The following is a 25,327-nucleotide window of genomic DNA, read 5'->3' as shown; positions in this document are numbered from 1 at the left end:
AGAACGTTAAATGAGAATCGAAAATTAAACCCAAAAACTTGGCCTCCGTTACAACTTTGATGGGAGTGCCATTTAAAAATAGTTCAGGGTCCTTGTGTGGGTTTTATTTTCTACAAAAGTGTATGCAATTAGGCTTGGATTTAGAAAATTTAAAGCCGTTTTCAAGACACCATTTATTTATTCTGTTGAGACATAACTGCAGTTGTCTCTCAATAGTGTGCATATTTTTCCCACGACAAGAAATATTAAAATCATCCACAAATAATGATCCATCAATGGAATCATTTAAAACACTGGATAAACTGTTGATCTTAATACTAAATAACGTAACAGACAAAATACTACCTTGAGGGACACCCTGATCCTGATTGTAATGATCAGACAGGGTTGAACCCACTCGGACTTGAAATTGCCGGTCTTTTAAAAACTGTGATATAAAAAGAGGCAAACGGCCTCTCAAACCCAAATCCTGTAAATCCTTTAAAATACCATGCTTCCAGGTCGTATCATAAGCTTTCTCGAGATCAAAGAAAATTGATACAGCATGTTGTTTATTGACGATAGCATTTTTGACAAAGGATTCTAAACGTACCAAATGATCAATGGTACTTCGATTTTTCCTGAAACCACATTGAATATTTGTAATAAGATTGTTGGTTTCAAGATACCAAATTAAACGATTGTTTACCATTCGTTCCATGGTTTTACAGACACAGCTCGTTAAAGAAATGGGTCTGTAATTCGACGGATCAGAGTGATCCCGACCAGGTTTTGGTATAGGGATGACAATGGCATTACGCCACGAAGATGGGAAATTCCCCAAAGTCCATATAGTATCAAAAATGTGTAGAAGTGTTTCCAAACATGATTCCGGTAAATGCTTCAAGAGCTGATAGTGAATATTATCATCTCCTGTTGCTGTATCATGAGCTTGCTCAAGGGCAGTATGTAGCTCATGCAGTGAAAATAGTTCGTTGTAATCCTCAACATTGTCTGAGTTAAAATTAATTCTTTTCTTGTTGTTTTCTTGTTGTTTCTGGTATGTCTGAAACTCAGGGACATAGTTGGTTGAAGAGGAATGCTTAGATAGTGTTTCACCAAGTTTGTTGGCAATGTCAGCCGTTCCTGTCAATAAAGAGTCACCATCCTTGAGATGATGAACAGAAGATTTCGAGCCTTTACCCTTGATACGTTGAATCATATTCCACACTTTTGAAATCGGTGTACGAGAACTGATTTTGGAAACATAGTTGTGCCAAGACTGACGTTTATTTCGTTTGAATGCACGTCGAGCCTTGGCATTTGAAAGTTTTACTTTGTCTAAATTATGGACTGTGGGATGTCGACGAAAGTATTTTTCAGCTTTCTTCCTACACTTTCTGGCTTGTTTACATTCATTGGTAAACCATGGTTTACGAATGTGAGGATTTGCAGAGGACTTAGGTATTGTGTGATCAGCTATGGCATTGAGCTTATCTGAAAATAACTGAATTGGATCTTCGGTATTATTAAAATGGTCAGGAGTTAGATTTGAATAACACAATACCTCATACAGGTGCCAGTTTGCATTTTTAAAATTCCACCTAGATGACGATGAAGCAGCATGTGGGCTGGTCGCTGTCAGAACAGTGGGAAAATGATCGCTGCCACAAAGGTCGTCATGAACGGACCATTCAAATTCAGTTAATAAGTTCGCATCTGTAAGAGAAACGTCCAGTGCTGAATACGTTCCAGTGGCAGGATGTAAGTACGTGTTTGAATCGTCATTAAATATGCACAGATTATTGTCATTTATGAATTCCTCGAGTATTCTCCCTTTGGTGTTTGTAGTTATACTTCCCCAAAGAGGGTTGTGTCCATTCAGGTCCCCCATGATAATACAGGGCCTAGGAAGCTGATCGTATAGCTGTTGAAGATCAGATTGTTGCAGTGTCGTAGATGGAGGGATATACAGTGAACACAGAGTAAATACAATGTGCATAGTCAGCCGTACAGCAACAGCTTGGAGATTTGTCTTAAGAGGAATGGAGCTGTTTATGGCATCCTGACGAATCAAAATAGAAGATCCTCCTGAAGCCTTATCTCCGGGTGGAGAGAAGGAATGGTAACAGTTGTATCTTCTTAAAGCAAAGTCGTCAGTAGATTTAAGATACGTCTCTTGGAGACAAACTGCTATGGGCTGAATATCTTGGACTAATAATTGTATCTCATTGAAATTTTTCCTGAGTCCTCTGCAATTCCACTGAGTGAGACTTGAGCCACTCATGGGGGCTGAACTGGGGATCTAGGACATGTAGAAGGACCACTCCCAGGCACGATACAGTGCGAGGAAGTGATATCCATCTCAAGCGGTTCAAATGAGTTATGAACCGTCACAGGGGTTTCCAAAGTGGAAGGCAGCTCCAAATGCATTACCGTTTTACCCTTTTTCTTTGAATGTTTCTTTTTATTTCTTGATAGTTGACTTTTCTCATTTTCTTGGTCACTTGTAGAATGAAGCGTATGGACAGATAGCGGTTCAGGGAGATCGTCCGTCTGAGAGGCTGATGAAATTTCTGCAAAGTTGGAGATGAGATAAAGTTACCAAGGCTGATCTGCTTATCTGTCACCCAAGACAAATCTGTTTGACATGAGACTGATTGTCTTGTGACAACATGTGAAAATTGAGTTTGCTGAGTTAAAGAAACTGCAGCGGAGTAAGTAGAAGCAGTAGACTGTGTGACAGTGGAAACTAATTTTCTTGCTTCACTGAAAGAGATATTGTTTGTGTACTTAATTTTGAGGATTTTAGATTGGGTTTCAAATCTAGGACATGATTTGGATGATGCTAAGTGCTGTCCGTGACAGTTAGCACACTTGATTTCATTATTGCAGTCAGAGCTCTCATGCGCCCCGCTGCAACGGACACAGATAACCTTGTGATTGCAAGTCTTGGTACCATGGCCAAATCTTTGGCATTTAAAACATCTCAGTGGTGTTGGTATATACACTTCCACAGCAATGTTATAATACCCGGCCTTTATAGATTTGGGCAAAGAGGACAAGGCAAAGGTAAGGAGGTAAGTGTGTGTTTTGACAATAGTGTTATCCTGTTTCCTAGTGAACCGTTTTACAGATGTAACACCTTGACTTTTTAAAGCAGCTGATATTTCATCTTCTGTCATGTCAGACAGACACTTTGCATAATCCCGCACTATTCCTCTACATGAATTGAGTGACTTGTGCACCGTGACAACAACCTTGGTGTTAACAAATTGCTGAAGGTTCAGCAAATTGACAGATTGTTGCCTCCGTGCACATTCAACAAGCAGTGAACCACTTCGGAGAACAGTGACATTTTTCACCTCTCCACATACACTTTGAATGCCTTTGGACACAGCGAAAGGATTAAGTTTCAGTGGGTTTCCGTCAAAAGAAGAGATAACAATGAACTTTGGCCAAGAATTAGCTACATCTGAAGAAACTTCTTCATCAGAGGATAAAGATTCTACGTGGCGACGTTTATTTGCCTTCAATGAACCAGGATTGGGGTTTTGAGACATGGCGTGTGAGTAATATTCAGCACCCTTGACCCCCACCCGCCATCGAGTGTCAACAAGGACGATGTTGCAGAAGCAACCATCTACAACACCAGGGCTTCAAGAGTGGTATACTCCAGCAAATACAACGTGAATAGCCATATTTGCCTACCAAAAAGCACAGTCAGGCTGGTTCAGCCCTAAACAGGTAATTGGAGGCATACAGAATTCAGAGGTTGACATTACCGGATTGGCCCGTGAGCCACCGCCTTCTGGTATAGGACTCTAGGCAATTTAAAATCAGGAATAATTTGAAAATATTTGGATAACAGATATCAAAGACACCAATATCCAATGGACTAACTGTGCAAAAAATAGTTCTACGCACAGGGCATGGCGTGACCAGCCGATTGGTTGAATCGGGCCCATTCAACCTCCCGTCTAGGTGAAGTAAGGGTCGAAGGGGTGTGTTGAGCAAAGGGAACGCGGTCACAGGCCCCCAGTGCCCTCAACCCCCAGACTCCCGTCCTCCACCGACACAGGGCCGCAACCCACGGCAAACCGGTTGGTGGACCAAATATCCCCCCGGGTCCACAACGGGGGTGTCGGCGAGCTCTTGGCGTTACCCAGCGCCCACCACGAGGAGGTGGCTCGCCACGGGTGCCGTTTCTTGAGTGAGAGATCCTAAAACCACAAACATATGTCCCGTGCCAAAACACAATAATGCTTATATGTACCGATATCCTGTCATGGGTTGTCACTGTCCTGTCACTATTTGGTTTGTTCTTAATTGTATTCCATGTGAAGGGTATCCTTACATCATGCCCAGAATCTAAATGCTGAGTTTGCCATTTATGAATAATAAACTGGAGCTATCGATAGAACAACATCTTGTAAAAATGTCATTCCGTAAAAAATAATTCCGTAAATTTATTGTTTATCCAATAAACATTACTGTGTAGGTGTATTGGCATATTGTGAGTGGGCGAGTCTGAGCTTTACGTCGCGTGTATCGATATCACGGCGCAGGGCACCAGAGATGGGCTTCACACATTGTGTCCATTGTGCATTATGAACGTAATTGCACGATATTGAAAAATAATTTATTTATTCAAACCTACATGTCAATATTACCTTTGTGTGAATGATAGAAACTATTTTCAATATCAAACGATGATTTTTTCCTTGCACATAGCAGAAGTATTGTAGGCTCAGAACTGTACGATGCCCACGTACTATAACTGTACTCATTGTGCATGAGTAACACAGTAATCTGATTCAACTTATCCTCGCAACCCTTGGACACGACGCCGCGTGTATTAATTCAAAAATCGCATTTCCATGGTGTGACTTTACTTTCAACAATTCACTGTCACGTTTCATATCAGTCCTTGCCAATTTCCAAAACAATTCATATTTAATACATTGCCCTCATCACAATTTCTTGCCTTCTTTCGATCGACTACACGGTCGCGTGTCCCAATTTCTGCATATGCATATGCAGGAATCATGTCTTTATATGACTACCCCACGATATAAACCTCTCACAAAATGAGTGAGTTTGCCCCAGCTCTAGTTCAGAGAAAACTCGATAACTATTACACTTGAGTTGTACGATTGTACAATTGCACAAGTAGGATCTGAAGATCCACGTGGCTTGTGTTGGTACACAGCTTAGGTATTTGGTGTTTTAAGTAATATTTTACTTTTTATCTGGAAGTGGCGGCTGGTGAGATCAAGGACTTTCAAGTCCTGTCTGTTATAATGATAGGACGCCACAGCCTGTGTGAATATATAAGATACACGGGTATTCTAAGGATACTAATAGGGCTTAGCAGCCATCGACCGTATGGTAACTCAGAGGAAGGAGACTAAGTATGTTGCCATAATCGACAATCCATGAAAACAAGTGTAAAGTGGAAGTGTACACGAAAACTCACGTATCGTCGTATATGAACCAAAATAGATCTTTAACTACTTAATATCGGTGTTTGTAAACTCTATACTATTTTTCTTACAAAAAAATATATAACCTGCACTATAAGTGCTGAAGTTTATGCCGAGCTAAACAGTCGAGAGTTATCGCCCTGTTGATTCTTTCAAATAATTAGAATACGCTTGTGTTTACTGCACTTTTGCTACGATGTTCTTGACATGGATGATATAACACGTATACATCAGCAAGTGTATGCGACGGGTAGATAATCGGATCACTCACAGTATCAGAACAATACACAGTGTAAAAGGGTAATCCGAGATGGGCGTCATTTACATTTGAAAATAGTGGGTCTTTCACCGTGCACCATCTGATATATTTTGCTAGATGTTATTTTTGTACAATGTAACAGCGTGGAACCCACGTGAAATGGGTCCAAGACGTCAATCATAAATAATTTCGGCATCAATGACGTCATTTCCACGGGACATAAGCTATGTTGTATTCATTGTGGACACAGAAATCTTGGTTAATGCAGAAACTTAACTTGTAACACCAGACCAAAAGTTAGTTACTTCTGATGTCTGTGTTGCTTTGGCTATAGAACCACCTGTCAAGGATATCTTATGATGAAAACGTGGAAGACAGAACGGTTCATTTTCGTGTAAACTCGCCCTTTAGAGGCACCCGTGGCGAGCCACCTCCTCGTGGTGGGTGCTGGGTACCGCCAAGAGCTCGCCGACACCCCCGTAGTGGACCCGGGAGGGTATTTGGTCCACCAACCCGTTTGCCGTGGGTTGCGGCCCTGTGTCGGTGGAGGAGGGGATCCTGATGGCTGAGGGCAATGGGAGCAAGACCAGTGTTCCTATTGCTCAACACAGCACTTCGGCCCTGACTTCACCTAGACGGGAGGTTGAATGGGCCCGGTTCAACCAATCGGCTGGTCACGCCAAGCCCTGAACATTACTGTATGTAATGTTACACAAAAGTTTGAGAATCGTAAGATGTATAATATTAGGTCTTGGCCGACTTTTGGATCTTCAGAATTTCCAATTTCATGCCCAAAAGGCGGTGGCTCATGGGCCAATCTGGTGGAATTATTAATGTTTTAATTCTTCTGCTGGAGTATGTCATCCGAGTATCCTTGGTGCTGTAAGCTGGAGGCCCGTTTACTTTAGCATTGTCCTTGTGATTCTCCGTGGTGGGTGGGGAGCTCGGGTGATGAACCATTTAAACTAACCATGGCTTATGAGAACCCAACAAAAAAAAACAATACGTCCACTTGATATTGACCCTGTTGATAGTGACCATAGACCGTCTGCATCAATTGAGTATTGGCCGCGTTTCATTGTGATTGAGACTCCTGACAAGACACCATTAAAGTTGAACCCCTTTGCTGTATCCAAGGGTGTTCAAGGTATTGCAGGGGATGTGAAGAACATAAGACGCTTATGTTCAGGTGCCCTGTTAGTAGAGTGCGGAAAAAAGCAACAAGCAACTAATTTGCTGAACATCAAATCTTTCGTGGGTATTCCGGTCACGGTTTCTGCACACAAAACCTTGAATTCAAGCAAAGGTATCGTGAGAGATCGAAACCGATTGTTTGATGATATGTCGGAACTTGATATAGGATCTGAAATGAAGGATCAAGGTGTACTCTACGTCAAGCGCTTTTCAACTCGGAGAAACAGTGAAAGCATTAAAACGAACACCTATCTGTTTACTTTTTCATCCCCAGGTGTTTTAAATGCCAGAAATATGGACAAGGCGTAAATACTTGCACATTGTCTGTTGTGTATGCTCACTGTGGTGAGAAGACACACACAACAGAAGACTGTGACAGTGATTATAAAAAATATACCAATTGCTCAGGCGACCATTCGTCATTTTCTAAACAGTGTCCTATTGGGAAAGAGCAAATGGAGATCAATAAAATGAAATTTACACAAAATATCTCTTTTTTCGAGGCCAAAAAACTGGTAAAGACATCTGAACTTTCGGAAAGTTATGCTACAGTAACAAAAACATCATCGGGGTGTAGCTCTAAAACAACATCAACCACAGGCTGCCAAACTACCTTGACTTGGGTCAATTGTGATTCTCCACAGCCTTTGTGCACTGCTATATCATCACAGACTGAGGAATCACTTCCTAGTACATAAAAGTCTTCTTCTGATCACAAATCATCATCTCAGTCACACTCAAAGTCTCAATCGACAGGTGATAGTCAACACACCGTGAAAAGTAAACCGAAGCCAAAGCCTGATGCTTCAAAACAACAAAGAAGCAAAGCTCCTAAAGGGTCACAGAACAAAATTCAACTGTTTAATAAATATGGGTCTCTTGAGGACATGGGCGTTTCTGAAAACGTCCATTCTAGGGCACATAGCTTGTCGCCCTCCAAAAGAGTGCGGGGTAGATCCCCAATAAATCCCCCTAAAAGATAGTTTATTCCAATAATATTATACAGTGGAACTGCAGAGGATTGAGGACAAATTTACATGAATTACAGCTATTAGTCCAAGATTTCACACCTTCAGCGTCATATCTCCTAGAGACATATTTAAAGCAAACAGATACATTTGACCTTCGTCATTTTGATGCATATCATTGTTTTTCACCTCCGGGTGATAGGGCCACTGGCGGATCATCCATTCTAGTCAAACAAAACGTTATTCAAAGCCCTGTTTCACTTAATACTAATATGCAGGCTGTTGCAGTGATAATTACTTCACATGTAGCGGTTACGCTATGCTGTCTTTATATTTCACCGTCTTCGGCTTTTGCCAAAACCGATCTTCAAGCTCTATATGATCAGCTCCCGAAGCCCTGTATTATAATGGGAGATTTAAATGGGCACAATCCACTCTGGGGTAGTGTAAATACAAACACTCGAGGCAAATGTTTGGAGGACTTTTGTTCTGACAATGATTTATGTATTTATAATGATGGTTCCAACACATAGTTACACCCTGGGACAGGGACTTATTCTGCTCTCGACTTATCATTGACAAATTCAGAACTATTAAATGAATTCGAATGGTCAGTCCACGATGACCTGTGTGGAAGTGACCATTTTCCTACTATATTAAAACCTATTTCCATCTGATGTTCCTCCATCATCACGACAGAATTTTAAAAAGGGTAAGTGGGTTTTATATGAAACACTGTGTGCTGAAAAACGTAAACCCGAACGTTTTATTGACGTTCCTGATGCTATTAAATCTTTTTTCTGATGAACTGAATTCCATAGCTGATGAGTGTATACCAAGTTCCTCTGTAGTTCCACACATAAGAAGTTTCCGTCGCCATCCTATGGTACATAATTTAAATAAATTTAACGTTTTAAATGCTAAAGCACGGCGTACGTTTAAACAGAATAAACGCCAATCTTGGCAAAATTATGTATCCAAAATACATTCTCGGACACCCATGTCCAAGGTATGGAACATGGTCCAGAAAATCAAAGGTAAAGGTACTAAATCTACTGTCCATCATCTTAAACATGGAGATCAGTCACTTCCTGATAAATCAGATATTGCTAATAAACTAGGTGAAACCCTTGCTAAACACTCTTCCTCTCCAAATTATGTACCAAAATTCCAGCAATATCAAAAACAAGAAGAAAAGAAACTTATTAATTCCAATTCCGATAATGGTTAAGATTATAATGAAACGTTTTCTATTCATGAACTCCATACTGTTCTTGGTCAAACTCATGACACTGCTACTGGAGCTGATAACATACATTATCAACTCCTGAAGCACTTACCGGAATCCTGCCTAGAAACTCTTCTCAATATTTTCGATGATATTTGGACATCGGGTAACTTTCCTCCCTCATGGCGTGACGCCATAGGAGTACCAATACCTAAACCTGGACGTGATCATACGGATCCGTCTAATTATCGACCTATTTCACTAACTAGCTGTGTTTGCAAGACCATGGAACGCATGAAAAATAATCGACTTGTTTGGTACTTGGAAACCAATAACCTTATCGCAGACATAGAATGTGGTTTCCGTAAAAACAGAAGTACTGTCGATCACTTAGTGCGTTTAGAATCATTTGTTGAAAATGCGCTGATTAATAAACAACATGCTGTGTCTATCTTTTTTGATCTTGAGAAAGCATATGACACAACCTGGAAATATGGCATTTTAAGAGATTTACATGATTTTGGTTTGCGAGGTCGTTTGCCTCAATTCATAGCCAACTTTTTAAATGACAGGCAAATTCAAGTCCGTGTGGGTTCTACCCTCGCTGATCATTACAGTCAGGATCAGGGTGTTCCACAAGGTAGTATTTTATCTGTCACTCTTTTTAGCATCACCATCAACAGTTTATCGAAAGTTTTAAGCGATTCAATTGATGGATCGTTTTTCGTGGATGATTTTAATATTTCTTGCCGAGGTAAAAATATGGATACCATTGAGCGGCAACTGCAGTTGTGTTCAAACAGAATAAATAAATGGTGTCTTGAAAATGGCTTCAAATTTTCGAAGTCCAAAACTAATTGTATACATTTTTGGAGAACATATAAACCACATAAGGACCCAGAACTATCTCTAGATGGCACTCCCATCAAAGTTGTAAAGGAGGCCAAGTTCTTGGGATTAATTTTTGACTCACATTTAACGTTTCTACCACATATCAAATCCCTCAAAACTAAATGCCTGAAGGCACTTGTCGTTTCAAATTCTAAATGGGGAGGGGACCAAGCTACCTTCCTGCAACTTTATCGATCACTGATCCGGTCAAAACTTGATTATGGCTCCAGTGTATATGGTGGAGCCTGTAAAAGCAGCCTGAAAGTTTTAGATTCTGTTCACCATCAAGGTCTAAGACTTTGTCTTGGCTCCTTTCGAACTTCACCTGTTGACACCCTGTACGTTGAGGCCGATGAGCCATCTCTTGAGCAGCGATGTATCAAATTAGCTTTACAGTATGTAACAACATTATATTCCGGTGAGTCAAACCCTGCATATAACTGTGTTTTCAGTCCTCTGTGTGAGGACTCATACAATATGAAATCTTTGCTTGTACCGCTTCTTGGTTTAAGAATTAAACCATTTCTTGCTGCTGCCGGCATTGAGCTGGAAAATATAGCTCCTTCTCGTCTTCTTTCTTCTCCTCCCTGGCAGTTGGTTAGGCCACAAGTTGACCTAACATTAACGTCATTTAAAAAATCAGAAACTAATGAATTACAGTATAAACAAGAATATAATGAATTGAAACATAAATATAGCAGTTATAAATCCTTATTTACAGATGGGTCCAAGGACGGTGGCGCAGTAGCTTGTGCCACTGTCATTGGATCCAGAACAATATCTTCTAGATTACCAGACAACAGTTCTATTTTTACCGCTGACGCTAACGCCATACTAACAGCTCTTAAATATATTAAAAGACGCCATAAACATAAACAATCTATAATCTATTCCGACTCTCTTTCTTGTCTTCAGACGATTAAAAATCGTCCTTGTAAACATCCACTTTTAATTGAAATTATTGAATTATATAATGATCTTGCTACTGGCCAGTACGAAATCGTCTTCTGTTGGTTACCCAGCCACGTTGGCATTTCCGGTAACGCAATGGCCGATCTTGCTGCTAAGGCAGCACTCAACAAATCTGTGACACCACTTCTTATTCCTTATTCTGACTACAAAGCTAGCATTAGAGCTTACACTCGTGTTCTGATGCAGAAGAAGTGGGACACCCAAGTAGGTATAAATAAACTACATGAAATAAAACCCTACATAGGTTATACATACTTGGGTTGTCAGTCCAGATTTGAAGAAGTTATTTTGCGACGATGTCGTATTGGCCATACAAGATACACTCATGCATACCTATTAAAAGGTGAGAATCCTCCGTTTTGTATCCCTTGTGATGAGAGAGTCACGGTCAAGCATATCCTGCTTGACTGTGTTGAATTCTCCATCATAAGGGATAAGTATTATTCTGTAAAAACTGTTAAGGATCTTTTTAACACAGTCAGCGCTCATTTAATTATTGTTTTTGTAAAGGAAATTGATTTCTTGGTTGAAGTTTGAGTACTATGTTCTGTATATAAATGTATTTTAATGATTGGTAGTTTAGGTTAGGAACTAGAATTGTTAGTGGCTGTACCCTCAAAGGGGGTTGAAGTATTGTACAATTATTGTCCCCCTGAGAGGGTGTAAGTCCACAAACATTCCATGTAAATTTAAATCTACCAGGTTTTTAATCGTAGTATTCATGTTGTTTTAAGTTTGGCTGGCATATTGTACACTCGCCAGCAGCTGAAGGGATGGTGTAAATCCAACTAGGGTCCATGCAGGTAGCAAAGGTACTATAAGTCCCCATGGTCCCTAGTTTGGTGATCTACCTTCAGTTGTTGGCGATCAAAAGCCTGATTTTATAGTGTAATATCCTAATGGTGATGTTGTTTTTAACTTTCCATGCTAGTTTTAATTCCATTTGTGAACAAGGGATAAGTATTTTACAGTAAAAACAATGAAGGATCTTTTTACCAACGTTAATTCTCATTTTATTATAGGTTTTTTAAAAGAAATTGATTTTGTGGTTGAATTTTGAATAATATGTTTCTGTAAATAGATGTATTTTAATGATTGGTAGTTTGAATTAGTAACTTGAATTGTTGGTGGCTGTACCCTCAAAGGGGGTTGAAGTATTGTAAGATTATTGTCCTCCTGAGAGGGTACGTAAGTCCACAAACATTCACAGTAAATTAAAGTCTACCAGGTTTTTAATCGTAGTATTCATGTTCTTTTAATTTCGGCTAACCTTTCGTACAATCGCCAGCAGCTGAGGGGATGATGTAAATCCAACTAGGGTCCATGTAGGTAGCAAAGGTACTGTAAGTCCCCATGGTCCCTAGTGTGGTGATCTACCTTCAGTTGTTGGCGATCTATAGTCTGTTTTTATATTGTATTGTCTAAATAGTGCTAATAATTTTGATATTAGATGTTCTCATCACGATATGGCTGAGATATTGCCGATGTGACGTTAAATTTTAACTCACTCACTCACTCACTCACTCGCCCTGTAGCACTGTTTAGTTTACTGTTGGTTCTGCTAAGAACCTGTCCTGTAGTGCACTTGTTTTATGAAGACGTTAGCCTAACGTAAGCATATCGTAAGCTTAAGTTCTCGTAAAGTTTCTCGTAACATTCGTACCTCCTATACTGTAACATAGGACGTTCGAATGCTACCTGAAAAGTGACGATATCTTAGGCTTACTAGAGGTTTGTGAAACGGGGCCCTGGTTGTAAATACCATAGCGTGTCAGCAGCATGTGTACTGAGCTGATCTAAACGTAGTAACATTTTCACGAAGAGCATGAGTCAGTGAGTGAGTGAGTGAGTTAAGATGTTAAATCACATCGGCAATATTTCAGCCATATCCCGACAAAGAGACAAGTTATAATTTCATATTAAACAAATGAAAATGTATTAAACTGTGTCAAGGAAGGGAAGCAAAACAACTAGATTATCACAGGTTTCGATTAGAAACTAGCAAGTAACTCGCACTCATAGCTACTACAGATGATCTACTATAGAAACAGGTTATAGGTTGCAACAACTGAGAGTAGATACACCATACTAGTGATCATGAGGACGTACAAAAGTTTTGATACCTGCGTACACCCTAGCTGGATTTACACCATCTCTTCGGCTATGATTCTATGATTAAAGAGAAGTTACACTGACTTTGAACGTTTTGAGATTTATGTATCCTCTAAGGAGGACAAAATTTAATAACATGAACTTATGCGGGTCTAGGATTCATACTCCGGTGGAACAGCGTATCCTTGATAAATCTATGGCACGTCGCCCGACGGATCAAACAACTCACGCAATATAGAACTGAGACATTTTCATCTTTGTCATCTGTTAGATTAACGTCGCCTGTGCCCTGTGCCGTTCACATGGGAGGGCCTTCTGTCGTATTAGATTACACCCTTAATCGTCACAATAGCAACCGCTGAGTGTGGGAACACTCTTACCACAGAGGTCAGAATGTTTTTGTGTCATTTGAGATTCCCACAAAATAGGCTGCGTCTCATTCAAGAACCTGTCGTAAAACACGCAACATAAACGTTGATACCCGGAATAACCCGTCCATATGCTTCTTACGGTTGCTTGCCATGGTAATAGGTCAGAGTGACACCTGGTAGTTGTCTATTCAAAGTGTTACACTAGAGAAATAATTGTACAATCGACGCTGCTTTCAGCAGATATTTCTTCGAAGGTGGAAAGGGTTTTGTTGTCTCTGTTTACTCTTCTCCTCTTGTAGCGATAGGTTTTCCTCCATCACCTTGTCAATATTCACACAAATGTTTCGAATATGTTAGTTTCTGCCGCGACGTGCACTGTAAAGTTTTCTGCCACGATCTGCACTGTAACGTTTATATCCGGTTGATGGACACCTGCAATATCGCCCCTCCCAAGAAGATGTGTTTTCAGGGAAGGATTGTTGATTCCAAATCCTCAGATATGTATGGATGACTTTTTGTCACGAAGCATACCCGTCTACACGCTGACAACAGTTGAAGTTACAGATTTGGGTAAATTTTTGTGTCGGGTTTGTGTTTTTTAAAGCCCGCTAAACAGGGATGTGATTAACGATGAGAGTATAAGGAGCCATATATGTAAAGAGATTTATAGATGCTGATAGCTTTCATTTAAGTCAGAACTGTGTGAGTGTTTTGTCTTTTAATCAACAAACATAAATAGTATCATGATCAGTGTGATGAATTTAGCACCTGAGTGACAAGTTAAGGCTAGACAGACACGCCAGGATGCAGTTAAAGTCATTTCTCTGTCACACAAACGGGTACATAATCAGGCCTAGATCAGACAATCCAGTGATCAACAAAATGAGCACAATCCATGTAACTAACATTCTATGGCATGTGTGAATCCGATCTGATGTGTGGTCAGTATTTGTGTTCCTGTTCTTCAGGTTGTTCCTAGTTGTACCATATGTTACCGTGTATTAAAGAAGAGCGATTGACTTGCTTTTGGCTGTTTTTCCATTTTACTTTCTTCATGGCAGGCACGATGAGCTTTCTCTAAAGTACCACTATTCAATAGTCGCGATAAAGTCGGAATCAGTCAATTGATATTTTTCTTATGAATATGGAAAAAGTGTATAATAGCATGAGGTAATACAATGCCCTGGCTACCTGTGTCGGTGATAATGTTGCTCACGTGTCATACAAGGATTTAATATCCCTGTGGGAGATTTCCCTGTTATCACCGAACCACAGAACTTCCTGACACACGAGCAATCGTTGTATTATTATGTATTGATGGGTGTAGCTGTTTCCCATGAATACACAGGAAAATATTTTACCATTTGGTAATATATTATTGATATCGTGTGCGACGGCCACAGCTGCCCACGTGTTTCTGCAACAAATATCTATTCAGCAGTGTTCTATCACCTCTAACAAAACCACGACCAACCACACAGTTAATCCTTTCCCACTTAATGAAATCATGTAGCCATGGATACAGTTGTTTCTATCAATGGTCGAGAGGTAAATTATGAGTACATTGTATGAAATACAAAGCCTTTTCAAATCGTTTCCCTTACTTAGGAACGTAATTGTGTATGTAGTATGATCTATATTTCATTGCACGGAAGATATTTTAGACATGCAATAGGTGACGAATTACTTTAAAATTGATCTACGCGACTAGAGAGGTCGGGTGTTCAGGCTCGCTAGCATGGTTGGCAAAGTACATCATATCCCAGTTGCGTAATTCGATGACCATGCTGTTTGTCACTGGGTTGTCTGGTCCAAACTCGATCATTTACAGAGCCGGAATGTTGCAGGGTTACGGAGTAACAATACACTCACTCACTCACTCACTCACAACTATTAGGCATGTGACATGTCTGTGCATCACTGCATCTGAAGTCTATAGACAGATTGACACAATATACAACGCACTCTTTGGGGAATGATCATAATATACAGGTAACCAAGTCAGAGATCAACAAAAGCATTTTAGTAGCCTCGTGAACCCCCACTGGTAGTTAGGGAATACTTTACAGCGGAATGCCCAGTAGTGTTCTTGAAATCAAGAAACATGAGAAACTAAAGAGTCATCGTACTTCCGCTAAAACGCCAATGCAGGACTGTTACTAATCACTGATAAAATCACACGAGCCGGAACCGTCTTGTAGCAGGAAGTTCATCAATAACATAGTTGACCTTTTCCGTGCAATGAAACGGTCTCCACCCAACAACATTCGTCCATGAAATGAATGATAACAACTATCAGGAGGAAAATCAGCTCAATTTATTGTTTGTTATCGTGTCATAGTAGGGGGTGACAAATATCACTGATTCAGAACGGCGTGTTTAATAGGTGTATTGTATGTATGAAATATACTGAGCAGGAGGAAATACTTCACACCTATTGGTTTGAACTCTTCTCACGCAGAGTTTTAATTCCACTCGTAGGACCAAAGATTTCAAAACGAATAACAATATTAACTAATATGAGGAAATAAAATACCATCAAACAGACGCAGTATATCCATAGGGGCAAGTGCATTTGTTGAAAAAATATAATATTCGAATGAACAAATATCTTCCACAGATCTCAGAATAAAACATTAATAATATATATTGACGCAATGATACAAGTATACTGATGGAGAAATATGTTTGCATTTGTAACAATGATAGAAATAACAGTACCAACAAGTCCGTTCTACTAAAAAAGGTTTTCAACACACTGTATTTGTTCTAAGGAACATTAACATCATCCACAAAGTATTTGCTGTAATGTTCGAACCCGTAAACAAACCCGAACACAAGGCAAATAGGCAAAATATAAAACCCAAACAAAGAAAGAATATAAGAAGAAATAACAAAAATACATGCGTACCATAAAAAGCCGGAGATATTGGATTTACAGGTTAACAATATGCGTATGATTAAGCCAAATAGGAAACAGATGGTGAAGTGAAATTAGGAGATAATGTGACAATTCTTTCCATTCCTTTGTAAATGGATCGCATGTGAGGATTTTTTAGACTTTTTCTCACATTGGCATTGGCTCGTGATATGCTCGCAAATGGAATATCCTCGACTTTCTTTAATATATGTGAAAGAGGTAGAAGACTCTCGTCACCAATGAACATATATGGTTACAATAGCTTCCTCTAAATACATTTTGAACCTCATTGTTTTCCCAGCCCTGACGATCCCGATCTGGCCCAGTTCTGAACCGTACACCCGACTCCCGTGGAGCTAGGCGAACAACGCACACACCAACATCCCCGCTCCACTTTCATTCGTATATAATGCATTGTTATCTGATTTTCGCATGTATAGAACAGAAAACACATGATTTATGTCTCGAATGATCTAAGGAATTCGTTTTTCATCGCAATACACCCTGTGCTCTCTCCATGCGTTAGAGCGGTAAATTGTTAGGCTTTGCATTACAGAAAACCTATGAGGGTGGAGGAGCTGTATGTTGTCACAAAGATCGATGAATTCCTTGAATGTGGATAATTCCAGTTCCGTCACGGCAACGGAAGTTTTCGAATACACTGTGCAAACAAATCGCCTCTAAATATGACGAATATACGTAGCAAATAGGTAGAGAAGCGCATCCTAGTTCTCCTAAAAAGTCGCAATTCAGTAATTCATTAATAAAATGGAATTATGCGTTGATATGCAAACGGAAGCTTTCACTAAGCTAGTATTTTAATACCACACGTGGAAGAGATGGGATTAATGCAGCCTTATTTCATCCTGTGATCGACTGTAAAATCCATAATTCTTTCACAGACTTATAAATATATCAGTATTTCATCATTGAAATTACGCCACCTCTATCACATCTAAATTATTTTATCAGTATTCAGTCGTTCTTGTAAAGCTAAATATTACTGATAACTGATCGCAGAACTGATCAAACAACTAACTGGGCGGCAAGATACATCATGTATTCATTGCGCTTGATGACATTTTGCCCTGTGTGCTCGTGGTGCAAAATCAAGACAAAAGAAGGAAGGATTGAAAATACTTCAGATGATTTGGTGTGCAGTGAGGTGAGTGAAGTAAAGTGAACCCAGGTTCTATGTCCATTGCACTGGCATAAGTCTACGGTTAACAAGTGTAACGACATGAAGGTAACTAGTACTCGTTTCATCAACTCAGTACTGTGCAAGGTAATAAGAAGCAATAACTCTAATGGACGTTTTCATTTGTGCACTCTGGGAGAGAACCAACAGGTCTCTGCACAATGCTTTCTTTGGTATGTGCAGACAATGTCATGTATTGAGTTCGAAGACAGTCTCATGTGGTTTAGTATATAGTGCAGTATGATAAGTGATTAAAAATTAATGAAAAAGAAAACTCCACCAAAACAGAAAACGTGAGGTGCAGTGTACTAGTTTCCATGAAACGTTCGATTTTATTTATAGAGAGTTTTCGTTTGATCCTTCACGTTAAAACATGTAAACAGATAATTGAGTCTCGAACTAATTCAGTTATTGATTTTATTATAAGGATTTCACGGCTTCAGGCAAATTTGCATTACGACGCATGTAACAACCAGCATAGATCCGCTAAACCCCGCGATACCGAAAACTCTAATTCAGAATCCAAATAGCTCGTGGCGTATTAGTGAGCATATTACTTTAGCTACATATTATCATGTTCGTTCCATACCAGCGTCTCTTAATGGGAATTATTGCATATATTCATTCACCAGACCTTCCCACATCTGAGTGAGTGAGTTAACATTTAACGTCACATCGGCAGTATTGCAGCCATATCGTGACGAGAGCATTCTTAAAAAAGGAATCTATATGTATATGATAAAAACCTGTCGACGACGGACAGTAAAACAACTAGAATATCACAATAAGAAATAAAACTAGCGTGAAAAGTTAAAACTAATATTCCTATTCAGACAATACAATATGAAAACAGGCTATATAGATCACCAACAACTGAAGGTAGATCACCATACTAGGGTCCATGGGGACTTACAATACTTCTGCTACCTGCATGGCCCCTAGCTGGATTTACATCATCCCCTCAGCTGCTGGTGATTGTATGCAAGATTAGTCACAAATTGAAATGACACATATTCTACGGCTAAGACAAAATGGAAGATCAAATTTGACTTCAAATGTTTTGGGACTTACGTACCCTCTCAGGAGGACAATACTTTTACGGTACTTCAACCCCCCTCGAGGATACAGCCACTAACACTCTAAGTTACTAATTCAAACTTCCAAGCATAAACTATTTATCTATTTACAATTCATTTAGCAAATCTAATTCTTTTAAAAATGTAATAATTAAATGAGACCTAACAGAATTAAAAAGATCCTTCAAAGTTCGTGAATTAAAATATTTATATATTGTGATGGAATATTCAACACAGTCAAGCAGGACAGATCTTATAGTAGCTTTATAATCTGAGTATGGAATAAGAAATGGTGTACCAGATTTGTTGAGTGCTGCTTTAGCCGCAAGATCGGCCATTGTGTTACCAGAAATGCCTACGTGACTAGGTAACCAACAAAGGACGACGTCGCATTGGCCAGTAGCAAGAGTGTTATACAGTTCTATAATTTCAATTAAAAGCGAATGTTTACAAGAAATATGTTTAATAGCCTGAAGGCAAAGAAAGAGAGTCGCAATATATTATATACTGTTTATGTTTAGGGTGTCTTTGAATATATTTAAGAGTAGTTAATATGGCGTTTGCTTCTGCAGTAAAAATAGAGCTGTAATCTGGACGTCTAGAAGATATTGTTCTCGATCCAATGACAGTGGCACAAGCCACTGCACCACCGTCCTTGGAACCATCTGTAAATAAGGATTTATAATTGCTATATTTAGTTTTTAATTGATTATATTCTTGTTTATACTGTAATTCATTAGTTTCTGATTTTTTAAATGAAGTTAATGTTAGGTCAACTTGCGGCCTAACCAACTGCCAAGGAGGAGAAGAAAGGAGACGGGAGGGAGCTATGTGTTCCACCTCAATGCCGGCCGAAGAAAGCAAGGGTTTAATTCTGTGTCCTAGAGGTATCATAAACCGGATTGAACACACAGTCATAGGCTGGGTTAGATTTATTAGAATATAATTTAGTAATGTATTGTAAAGACAATTTTATACGGCTTTGTGAAAGAGATTATTCATCAGCCTCAACATAGAGACTGGCAACAGGTGAGGTTCTAAAAGATCCAAGACAAAGTCTTAGACCTTGGTGGTGGATAGAATCTAATAGTTTGAGGTTGCTTTTACAGGCTCCACCATACACAATGGAGCCATAATCAAGTTTTGACCGGATCAGTGATCGATAAAGCTGCAGGAGGGTAGCTGGATCCCCTCCCCACTTAGAATTTGAAACGACTTTCAAGAAGTCAAGTGGCTTCAGGCATTTAGTTTTGAGGGATTTGGTATGTGGTAGAAAGGTTAAATGCGAGTCAAAAATTATTCCCAAGAACTTGGCCTCCTTTACAACTTTTATGGGAGATCCATTTAGAAACAGTTCAGGATTTTTATGCGGTTTATATTTTCTACAAAAGTGTATACAATTAGTTTTGGATTTGGAAAATTTAAAGCCGTTTTAAGACACCATTTATTTATTTTATTTAAACACAGCTGCAGTTGCCGTTCAATAGTATGCATATTTTTACCACGACAAGAAATATTAAAATCATCCACAAATAACGACCCATCAATTGAATCGTTTAAAACTTTTTGACAAACTATTTATCTTGATACTAAAAAGTGTGACTTACAAAATACTGCCTTGTGGAACACCCTGATCCTGATTGTAATGATCAGACAGGGTAGAACCTACGCGGACTTGAAATCGTCTGTCATTTAAAAAGTTGGCTCTGAATTGAGGCAAACGACCTCGCAAACCGAAATCATGTAGATCTCTCAAAATGCCATATTTCCAGGTTGTATCATATGCTTTTTGAAGATCAGAAAAGATAGACACAGCATGTTGTTTATTGATTAGTGCGTTTTTCACAAATGATTCCAGTCGCACTAAGTGATCGACAGTACTTCTATTTTTACGGAAACCACACTGTATATCTCTTATTAGGTTATTGGTTTCCAAATACCAAACAAGTCCATTATTTATCATGCGTTCCATGGTCTTGCAAGCACAGCTAGTTAATGAAACTGTGACGGTAATTGGACGGATCCGTGTGATCACGTCCAGGTTTAGGTATTGGTACTACTATGGCATCACGCCATGAAGAAGGAAATTTCCCGGAAGTCCAAATATCATCAAAAATTGATAAGACCGTCTCTAAACAGGTTTCCGGTAAGTGCTTCAGGAGTTGATAATGTATGATTACACGATTACTAAGAAAGTGAAATCCCAAATATGACATATGTTGATAATGTATGTTATCAGCTCCTGTAGCAGTGTCATGAGCTTGATCAAGAGCAGTATAGAGTTCATGAATAGAAAACGTTTCATTATAATCTTCCCCATTATCAGAATTGAAATTAATAGTTTTCTTTTCTTCTTGTTTTTGATACTGCTGGAATTGAGGTAAATAATTAGATGAGGAAGAGTGTCTAGCGAGAGTTTCGCCCAGTTTATTTGCGATATCTGATTTATCAGGAAGTGACTGATCTCCATGTTTAAGATGATGGACAGTAGATTTAGTACCTTTACCTTTGATTTTTTGGACCATGTTCCATACCTTGGACATGGGTGTCCGAGAATTTATTTCGGATACATTATTTTGCCAAGATTGACGTTTGTTCTGTTTGAAAGTACGCCGTGCTTTAGCATTTAAAATTTAAAATTTATTTAAGTTATGCACCATAGGATGGCGACGCAAATAATGTTCTGCTTTTTCCTTGCCTTCCTAGCTTGTTTGCATCGTTGAACCATGGTTTTCTTATGTGTGGAACTACACACTCATCAGCTATGGAGTTCAGTTCATTAGAAAAGCATTTAATAGCATCTGGAACGTCAATAAAACGTTCGTGTTTAAGTTTTTAAACACACAGTGTTTTATATAAAGCCCATTTAGCCTTTTTTAAAATTTCGTCTTGATGATGGAGGAACATCGGATAGAGTTACAGCTTTTAATATAGTAGGAAAATGGTCACTTCCACAGAGGTCATCATGGACTGACCATTCAAATTCATTTCGTAGTTCGGAATTTGTCAATGACAAGTCAAGAGCAGAATAGGTCCCTGTCCCAGGGTGTAAATATGTGTTGGAATCATCATTATAAATACATAAATCATTGTCAGAACAATAGTCCTCCAACAATTTACCTCTAGTGTTTGTAGTTACACTACCCCAGAGTGGGTTGTGCCCATTTAAATCTCCCATTATAATACAGGGCTTCGGGAGTTGGTCATATAGAACTTGAAGATCGGTTTTGGCAAACACTGAAGACGGTGAAATATATAAAGAGCATAGTGTAAACGCTACATGTAAGGTAATTCTTACAGCAACAGCCTGCATATTAGTATTAAGTCTTTACCAGGTTTTTTGCCCCAGAAAAGGAGATATTTTGAGTGAAATTTATTCTGTTTATCTCCATTTGTTCTGTCTATATAGGGCACTGTTTCGAAGAAGATGAATGGTCGCCTGAACAGTTGGTGCATTTTTTATAATCACTGTCACAATCTTCTGTTGTGTTTGTCTCCTCCCCACAATGAGCACACACAACAGACAATGTGCAAGTATTCACGCCATGTCCATATTTCTGGCATTTAAAACACCTGAGCGGGTTGGGGATGTAGGTATCAACTTGTATGTTACAATAGCCTGCCTTCACTGATTTAGGAGCATTAGGACATGAAAAAGAAAACAGATAGGTATTAGTTTGGAATGTTTCATTGTTTTTTTCGGGTTGAAAAGCGCTTCACATACAGCACACCTTGATCTTTCATTTTTGATGCAATGTCAATTTCGGACATATCACCAAACAATCGATCACGATCTCTGACGATACCTTTACTAGTGTTCAAGGTCTTGTGAGCAGAGACCATGACCGGAATGCCCACGAAAGATTTCATGTTCATCAGGTTCGTTGCTTGTTGCTTTTTCCCGCATTCGACTAACAGGGCACCCGAACGCAAGCGTCTAATGGTTTTCACCTCCCCAGCAATACCTTGAATACCCTTGGATACAGCAAAGGGGTTCAGCTTTAATGGTGTCTTGTCAGGAGTCTCGAAAACAACGAAACGCGGCCAATATTCAATCGATGCAGACGATCTATGGTCAGTATCATCAGGATCAATATCAAGTGGACGTTTTGTTTTTTTGGTCGGGGTTTCATACGCCATAGTTAGTGTAATATGGTTCATCATCCGAGCTCCCCACCCACCACGGAGTATCACAAGGACAATGCTAAAGCAAGCGGGCCTCCAGCTTGCAGCACCAAGGATACCCGAATGATATACTCCAGTAGAAGAATTACAAAGAATTAATCCACCAGATTGGCCTATGGGCCACCGGCTTCTGGGCATAAGACTCTAGGCAAAATTCGGAACTTTCAATACTTTCCAAAACCAGAAAAGTCGATGAATAATTCAGCCAAGACCGAAATTAAAAGTCCAAATAAAATTTGTGCAATGACATACATATATATATAATCCATGCACAGGGCTTGGCATGACCAGCCGGTTGGTTGAATCGAGCCAATTCAACCACCCGTCTAGGTGAAGTAAGGGCCAAAGTGGTGTGTTGGGCAAATGGAAAGCAGTTAAAAGCCCAAATGTCCTCAACCACCAGGTTCCCGTCCTCCACCGACACGGGACGCAACCCACGGCCAACAGGTTGTCCAATTTAGTCGCCTCTTACGACAAGCAATGGGGTGCTGTGGACACATTCTGTCCCGTGTCCACACGGGACCTTCCCACATGTAAATTCCCCCGTTAAATAATGTTATGGCTCGCATAATCACGTGTGTTATATCTATAACAATACATGTGACTGATTACTGGTTACTCGGCTAACGCACGTATTAAGACACTGTCATAAAACAACATCAAAATAGCAAGCAACAACAATACCAACAAAAGCAAACCTACCCTAACCAGGAGAGTACGACTGAAGGGTTAAGGGTTGTCAACGCAGGCAGACTTTGATTATTACGAAGAGGTAGAGCTATTCTCATAACAGACATATCAATCTACTCGAACAGGGAAAACGCTGGATGCATTTGACTGCCACTTAAAAGGAAGGGAATCCAACATGCGGAGAAAAATCCAAACATGTTCCACTGATGATGATTAATGTAGATTGCAAAACAAATACGTAAGTTTCCTACTCGGATTGCATAATGGCAGAATGTCATTCATTTAGTAATTTACACCTTCAACGGATATAATTCACTGGATATATTTAGTCGGGTGGGTTGGCTCACAAGTTTCAACACTGATGAAGTCGTTTCGAATCTCCAGATTTAAGAGGGCCATGATCCATTCTGTTCCAGTTATAGTTGCCTAATGGATGACAGTAAACATGTAGAGGTTGAGTGTGGAGAGAGGAGTAAACACTAAAGTACTCTACCTCTTAAGCATCGCACATGGACACCCATAGTAACCTTCAACGGAATCAACTCAGTATATATACCACTAAATGTAAACCTGCTACATATGTCTGACACATACAAAGAGATGACATGCCGCGCTAACACACACACGTGGAGCCTAACTAAATTGCTTCATATTGCAATATCATATCCCATCTCTCGTGCATTTCTGCAAATATATAATAAGTTGATTTTGAAGCACAGGCAAGACAGTAATTACGAAAGAGTGATACTTGTGTTAGGATGTTAGGAGCAGGTGTTTGACATCCAGATCCATTGTTCTGGAGATTTCGTCTCTTCCTGGAATCAAATCGTTTACAGTGGAAAGTGTTAAGCTGTACTGCAGGAATCTCCCCAACACACAATATTCAAGTATTGGTCTGCCCAGTCCGTAAGAAAAAAGTAGACATCGCTTAATGTATATCACTGAGATACACGCTCAGCAAAACCGTCACAGCTGCCACCCCATCCTTTTAGTCGTTGAATATTACAAGCTCTAGTAGTTGTTGCAGGCACTTTATAGGAACTATACTAAACCGCAAAAGAAACGCAAGTCGGTTTTCAAAAATCTTACACTGCTATCTTGGGTACTCATAACCTTAATTAATTGAAAAACAACAACAGACACATGATTGTTGATGAAATGGTGCATGATTTCTGATGGAAAATTCATCTCTGTTAACAAAACATTCAGCACCCATGAACAGTAAAAATGACAAAACAGAGTCTCGTAATCAGTAACGCGTGTGACCGCCATTGCTGTCGACACAGGCAGTACAGCGACGTCTAATCGAGTCAACAAGTCTCTGGAAGAAGGCTTGTGGCAGTTGATTCCATTCCCTTGTAAACCGTGCTTCCGAATCCCTCAGGTTCTGAGGTGGACCAGCTGTGTGCATTCTTCTTCCAGTTTCTTCCCGCACGTGTTCTATCGGTGCCATATCGGGGGATAGAGAATGCCAGGGCAGCACATGAATGTTGTTTGCTCTCAGAAAGTCCATGGAGACCCGTGCCGTGTGAGGAATGAGCATTGTCTTGCTGGAAGATTTGGAGTGGACGCTGTGCTTGGAAAAGGGGTACAACGTGTTGTTGGGGAACTTGATCTCTGTAAACGACAGCAGTCACACGTTGACGAAACACAGGTGGTGTTCCGTGGTGGTAGCTGAAGCCTCCCCAGACCATCAGACTTCCTCCTCCGTAGCGGTCAGCCTTCACAACGCAGCAGTTGGCCTAACGTTCATTACGTCGTCTCCATAAACGTACTCGGCCGTCGGCGTGAGACATGT

The 25,327-nt window shown here is 39.8% G+C and overlaps 1 protein-coding gene across 1 annotated transcript in view; it reads left to right on the top strand.

Annotated features, from left to right (window-relative positions):
- LOC137287314 (uncharacterized) overlaps positions 1–25,327 on the top strand; it is a 93,307-nt gene that overhangs the window by 26,629 nt on the left and 41,351 nt on the right. Inside the window, exon 4 of the mRNA XM_067819592.1 lies at positions 17,546–17,559. Within this exon, the coding sequence (XP_067675693.1) occupies positions 17,546–17,559 (14 nt within the window). The remainder of the gene's footprint in view (positions 1–17,545; positions 17,560–25,327) is intronic.

The sequence above is a fragment of the Haliotis asinina genome, chromosome 1 (assembly GCF_037392515.1).
Source record: "Haliotis asinina isolate JCU_RB_2024 chromosome 1, JCU_Hal_asi_v2, whole genome shotgun sequence".
Taxonomy (NCBI): Eukaryota; Metazoa; Mollusca; class Gastropoda; order Lepetellida; family Haliotidae; genus Haliotis; species Haliotis asinina.
Note: the sequence above shows the minus strand (reverse complement) of the source record. Positions and strands in the feature narration are given on the sequence as shown.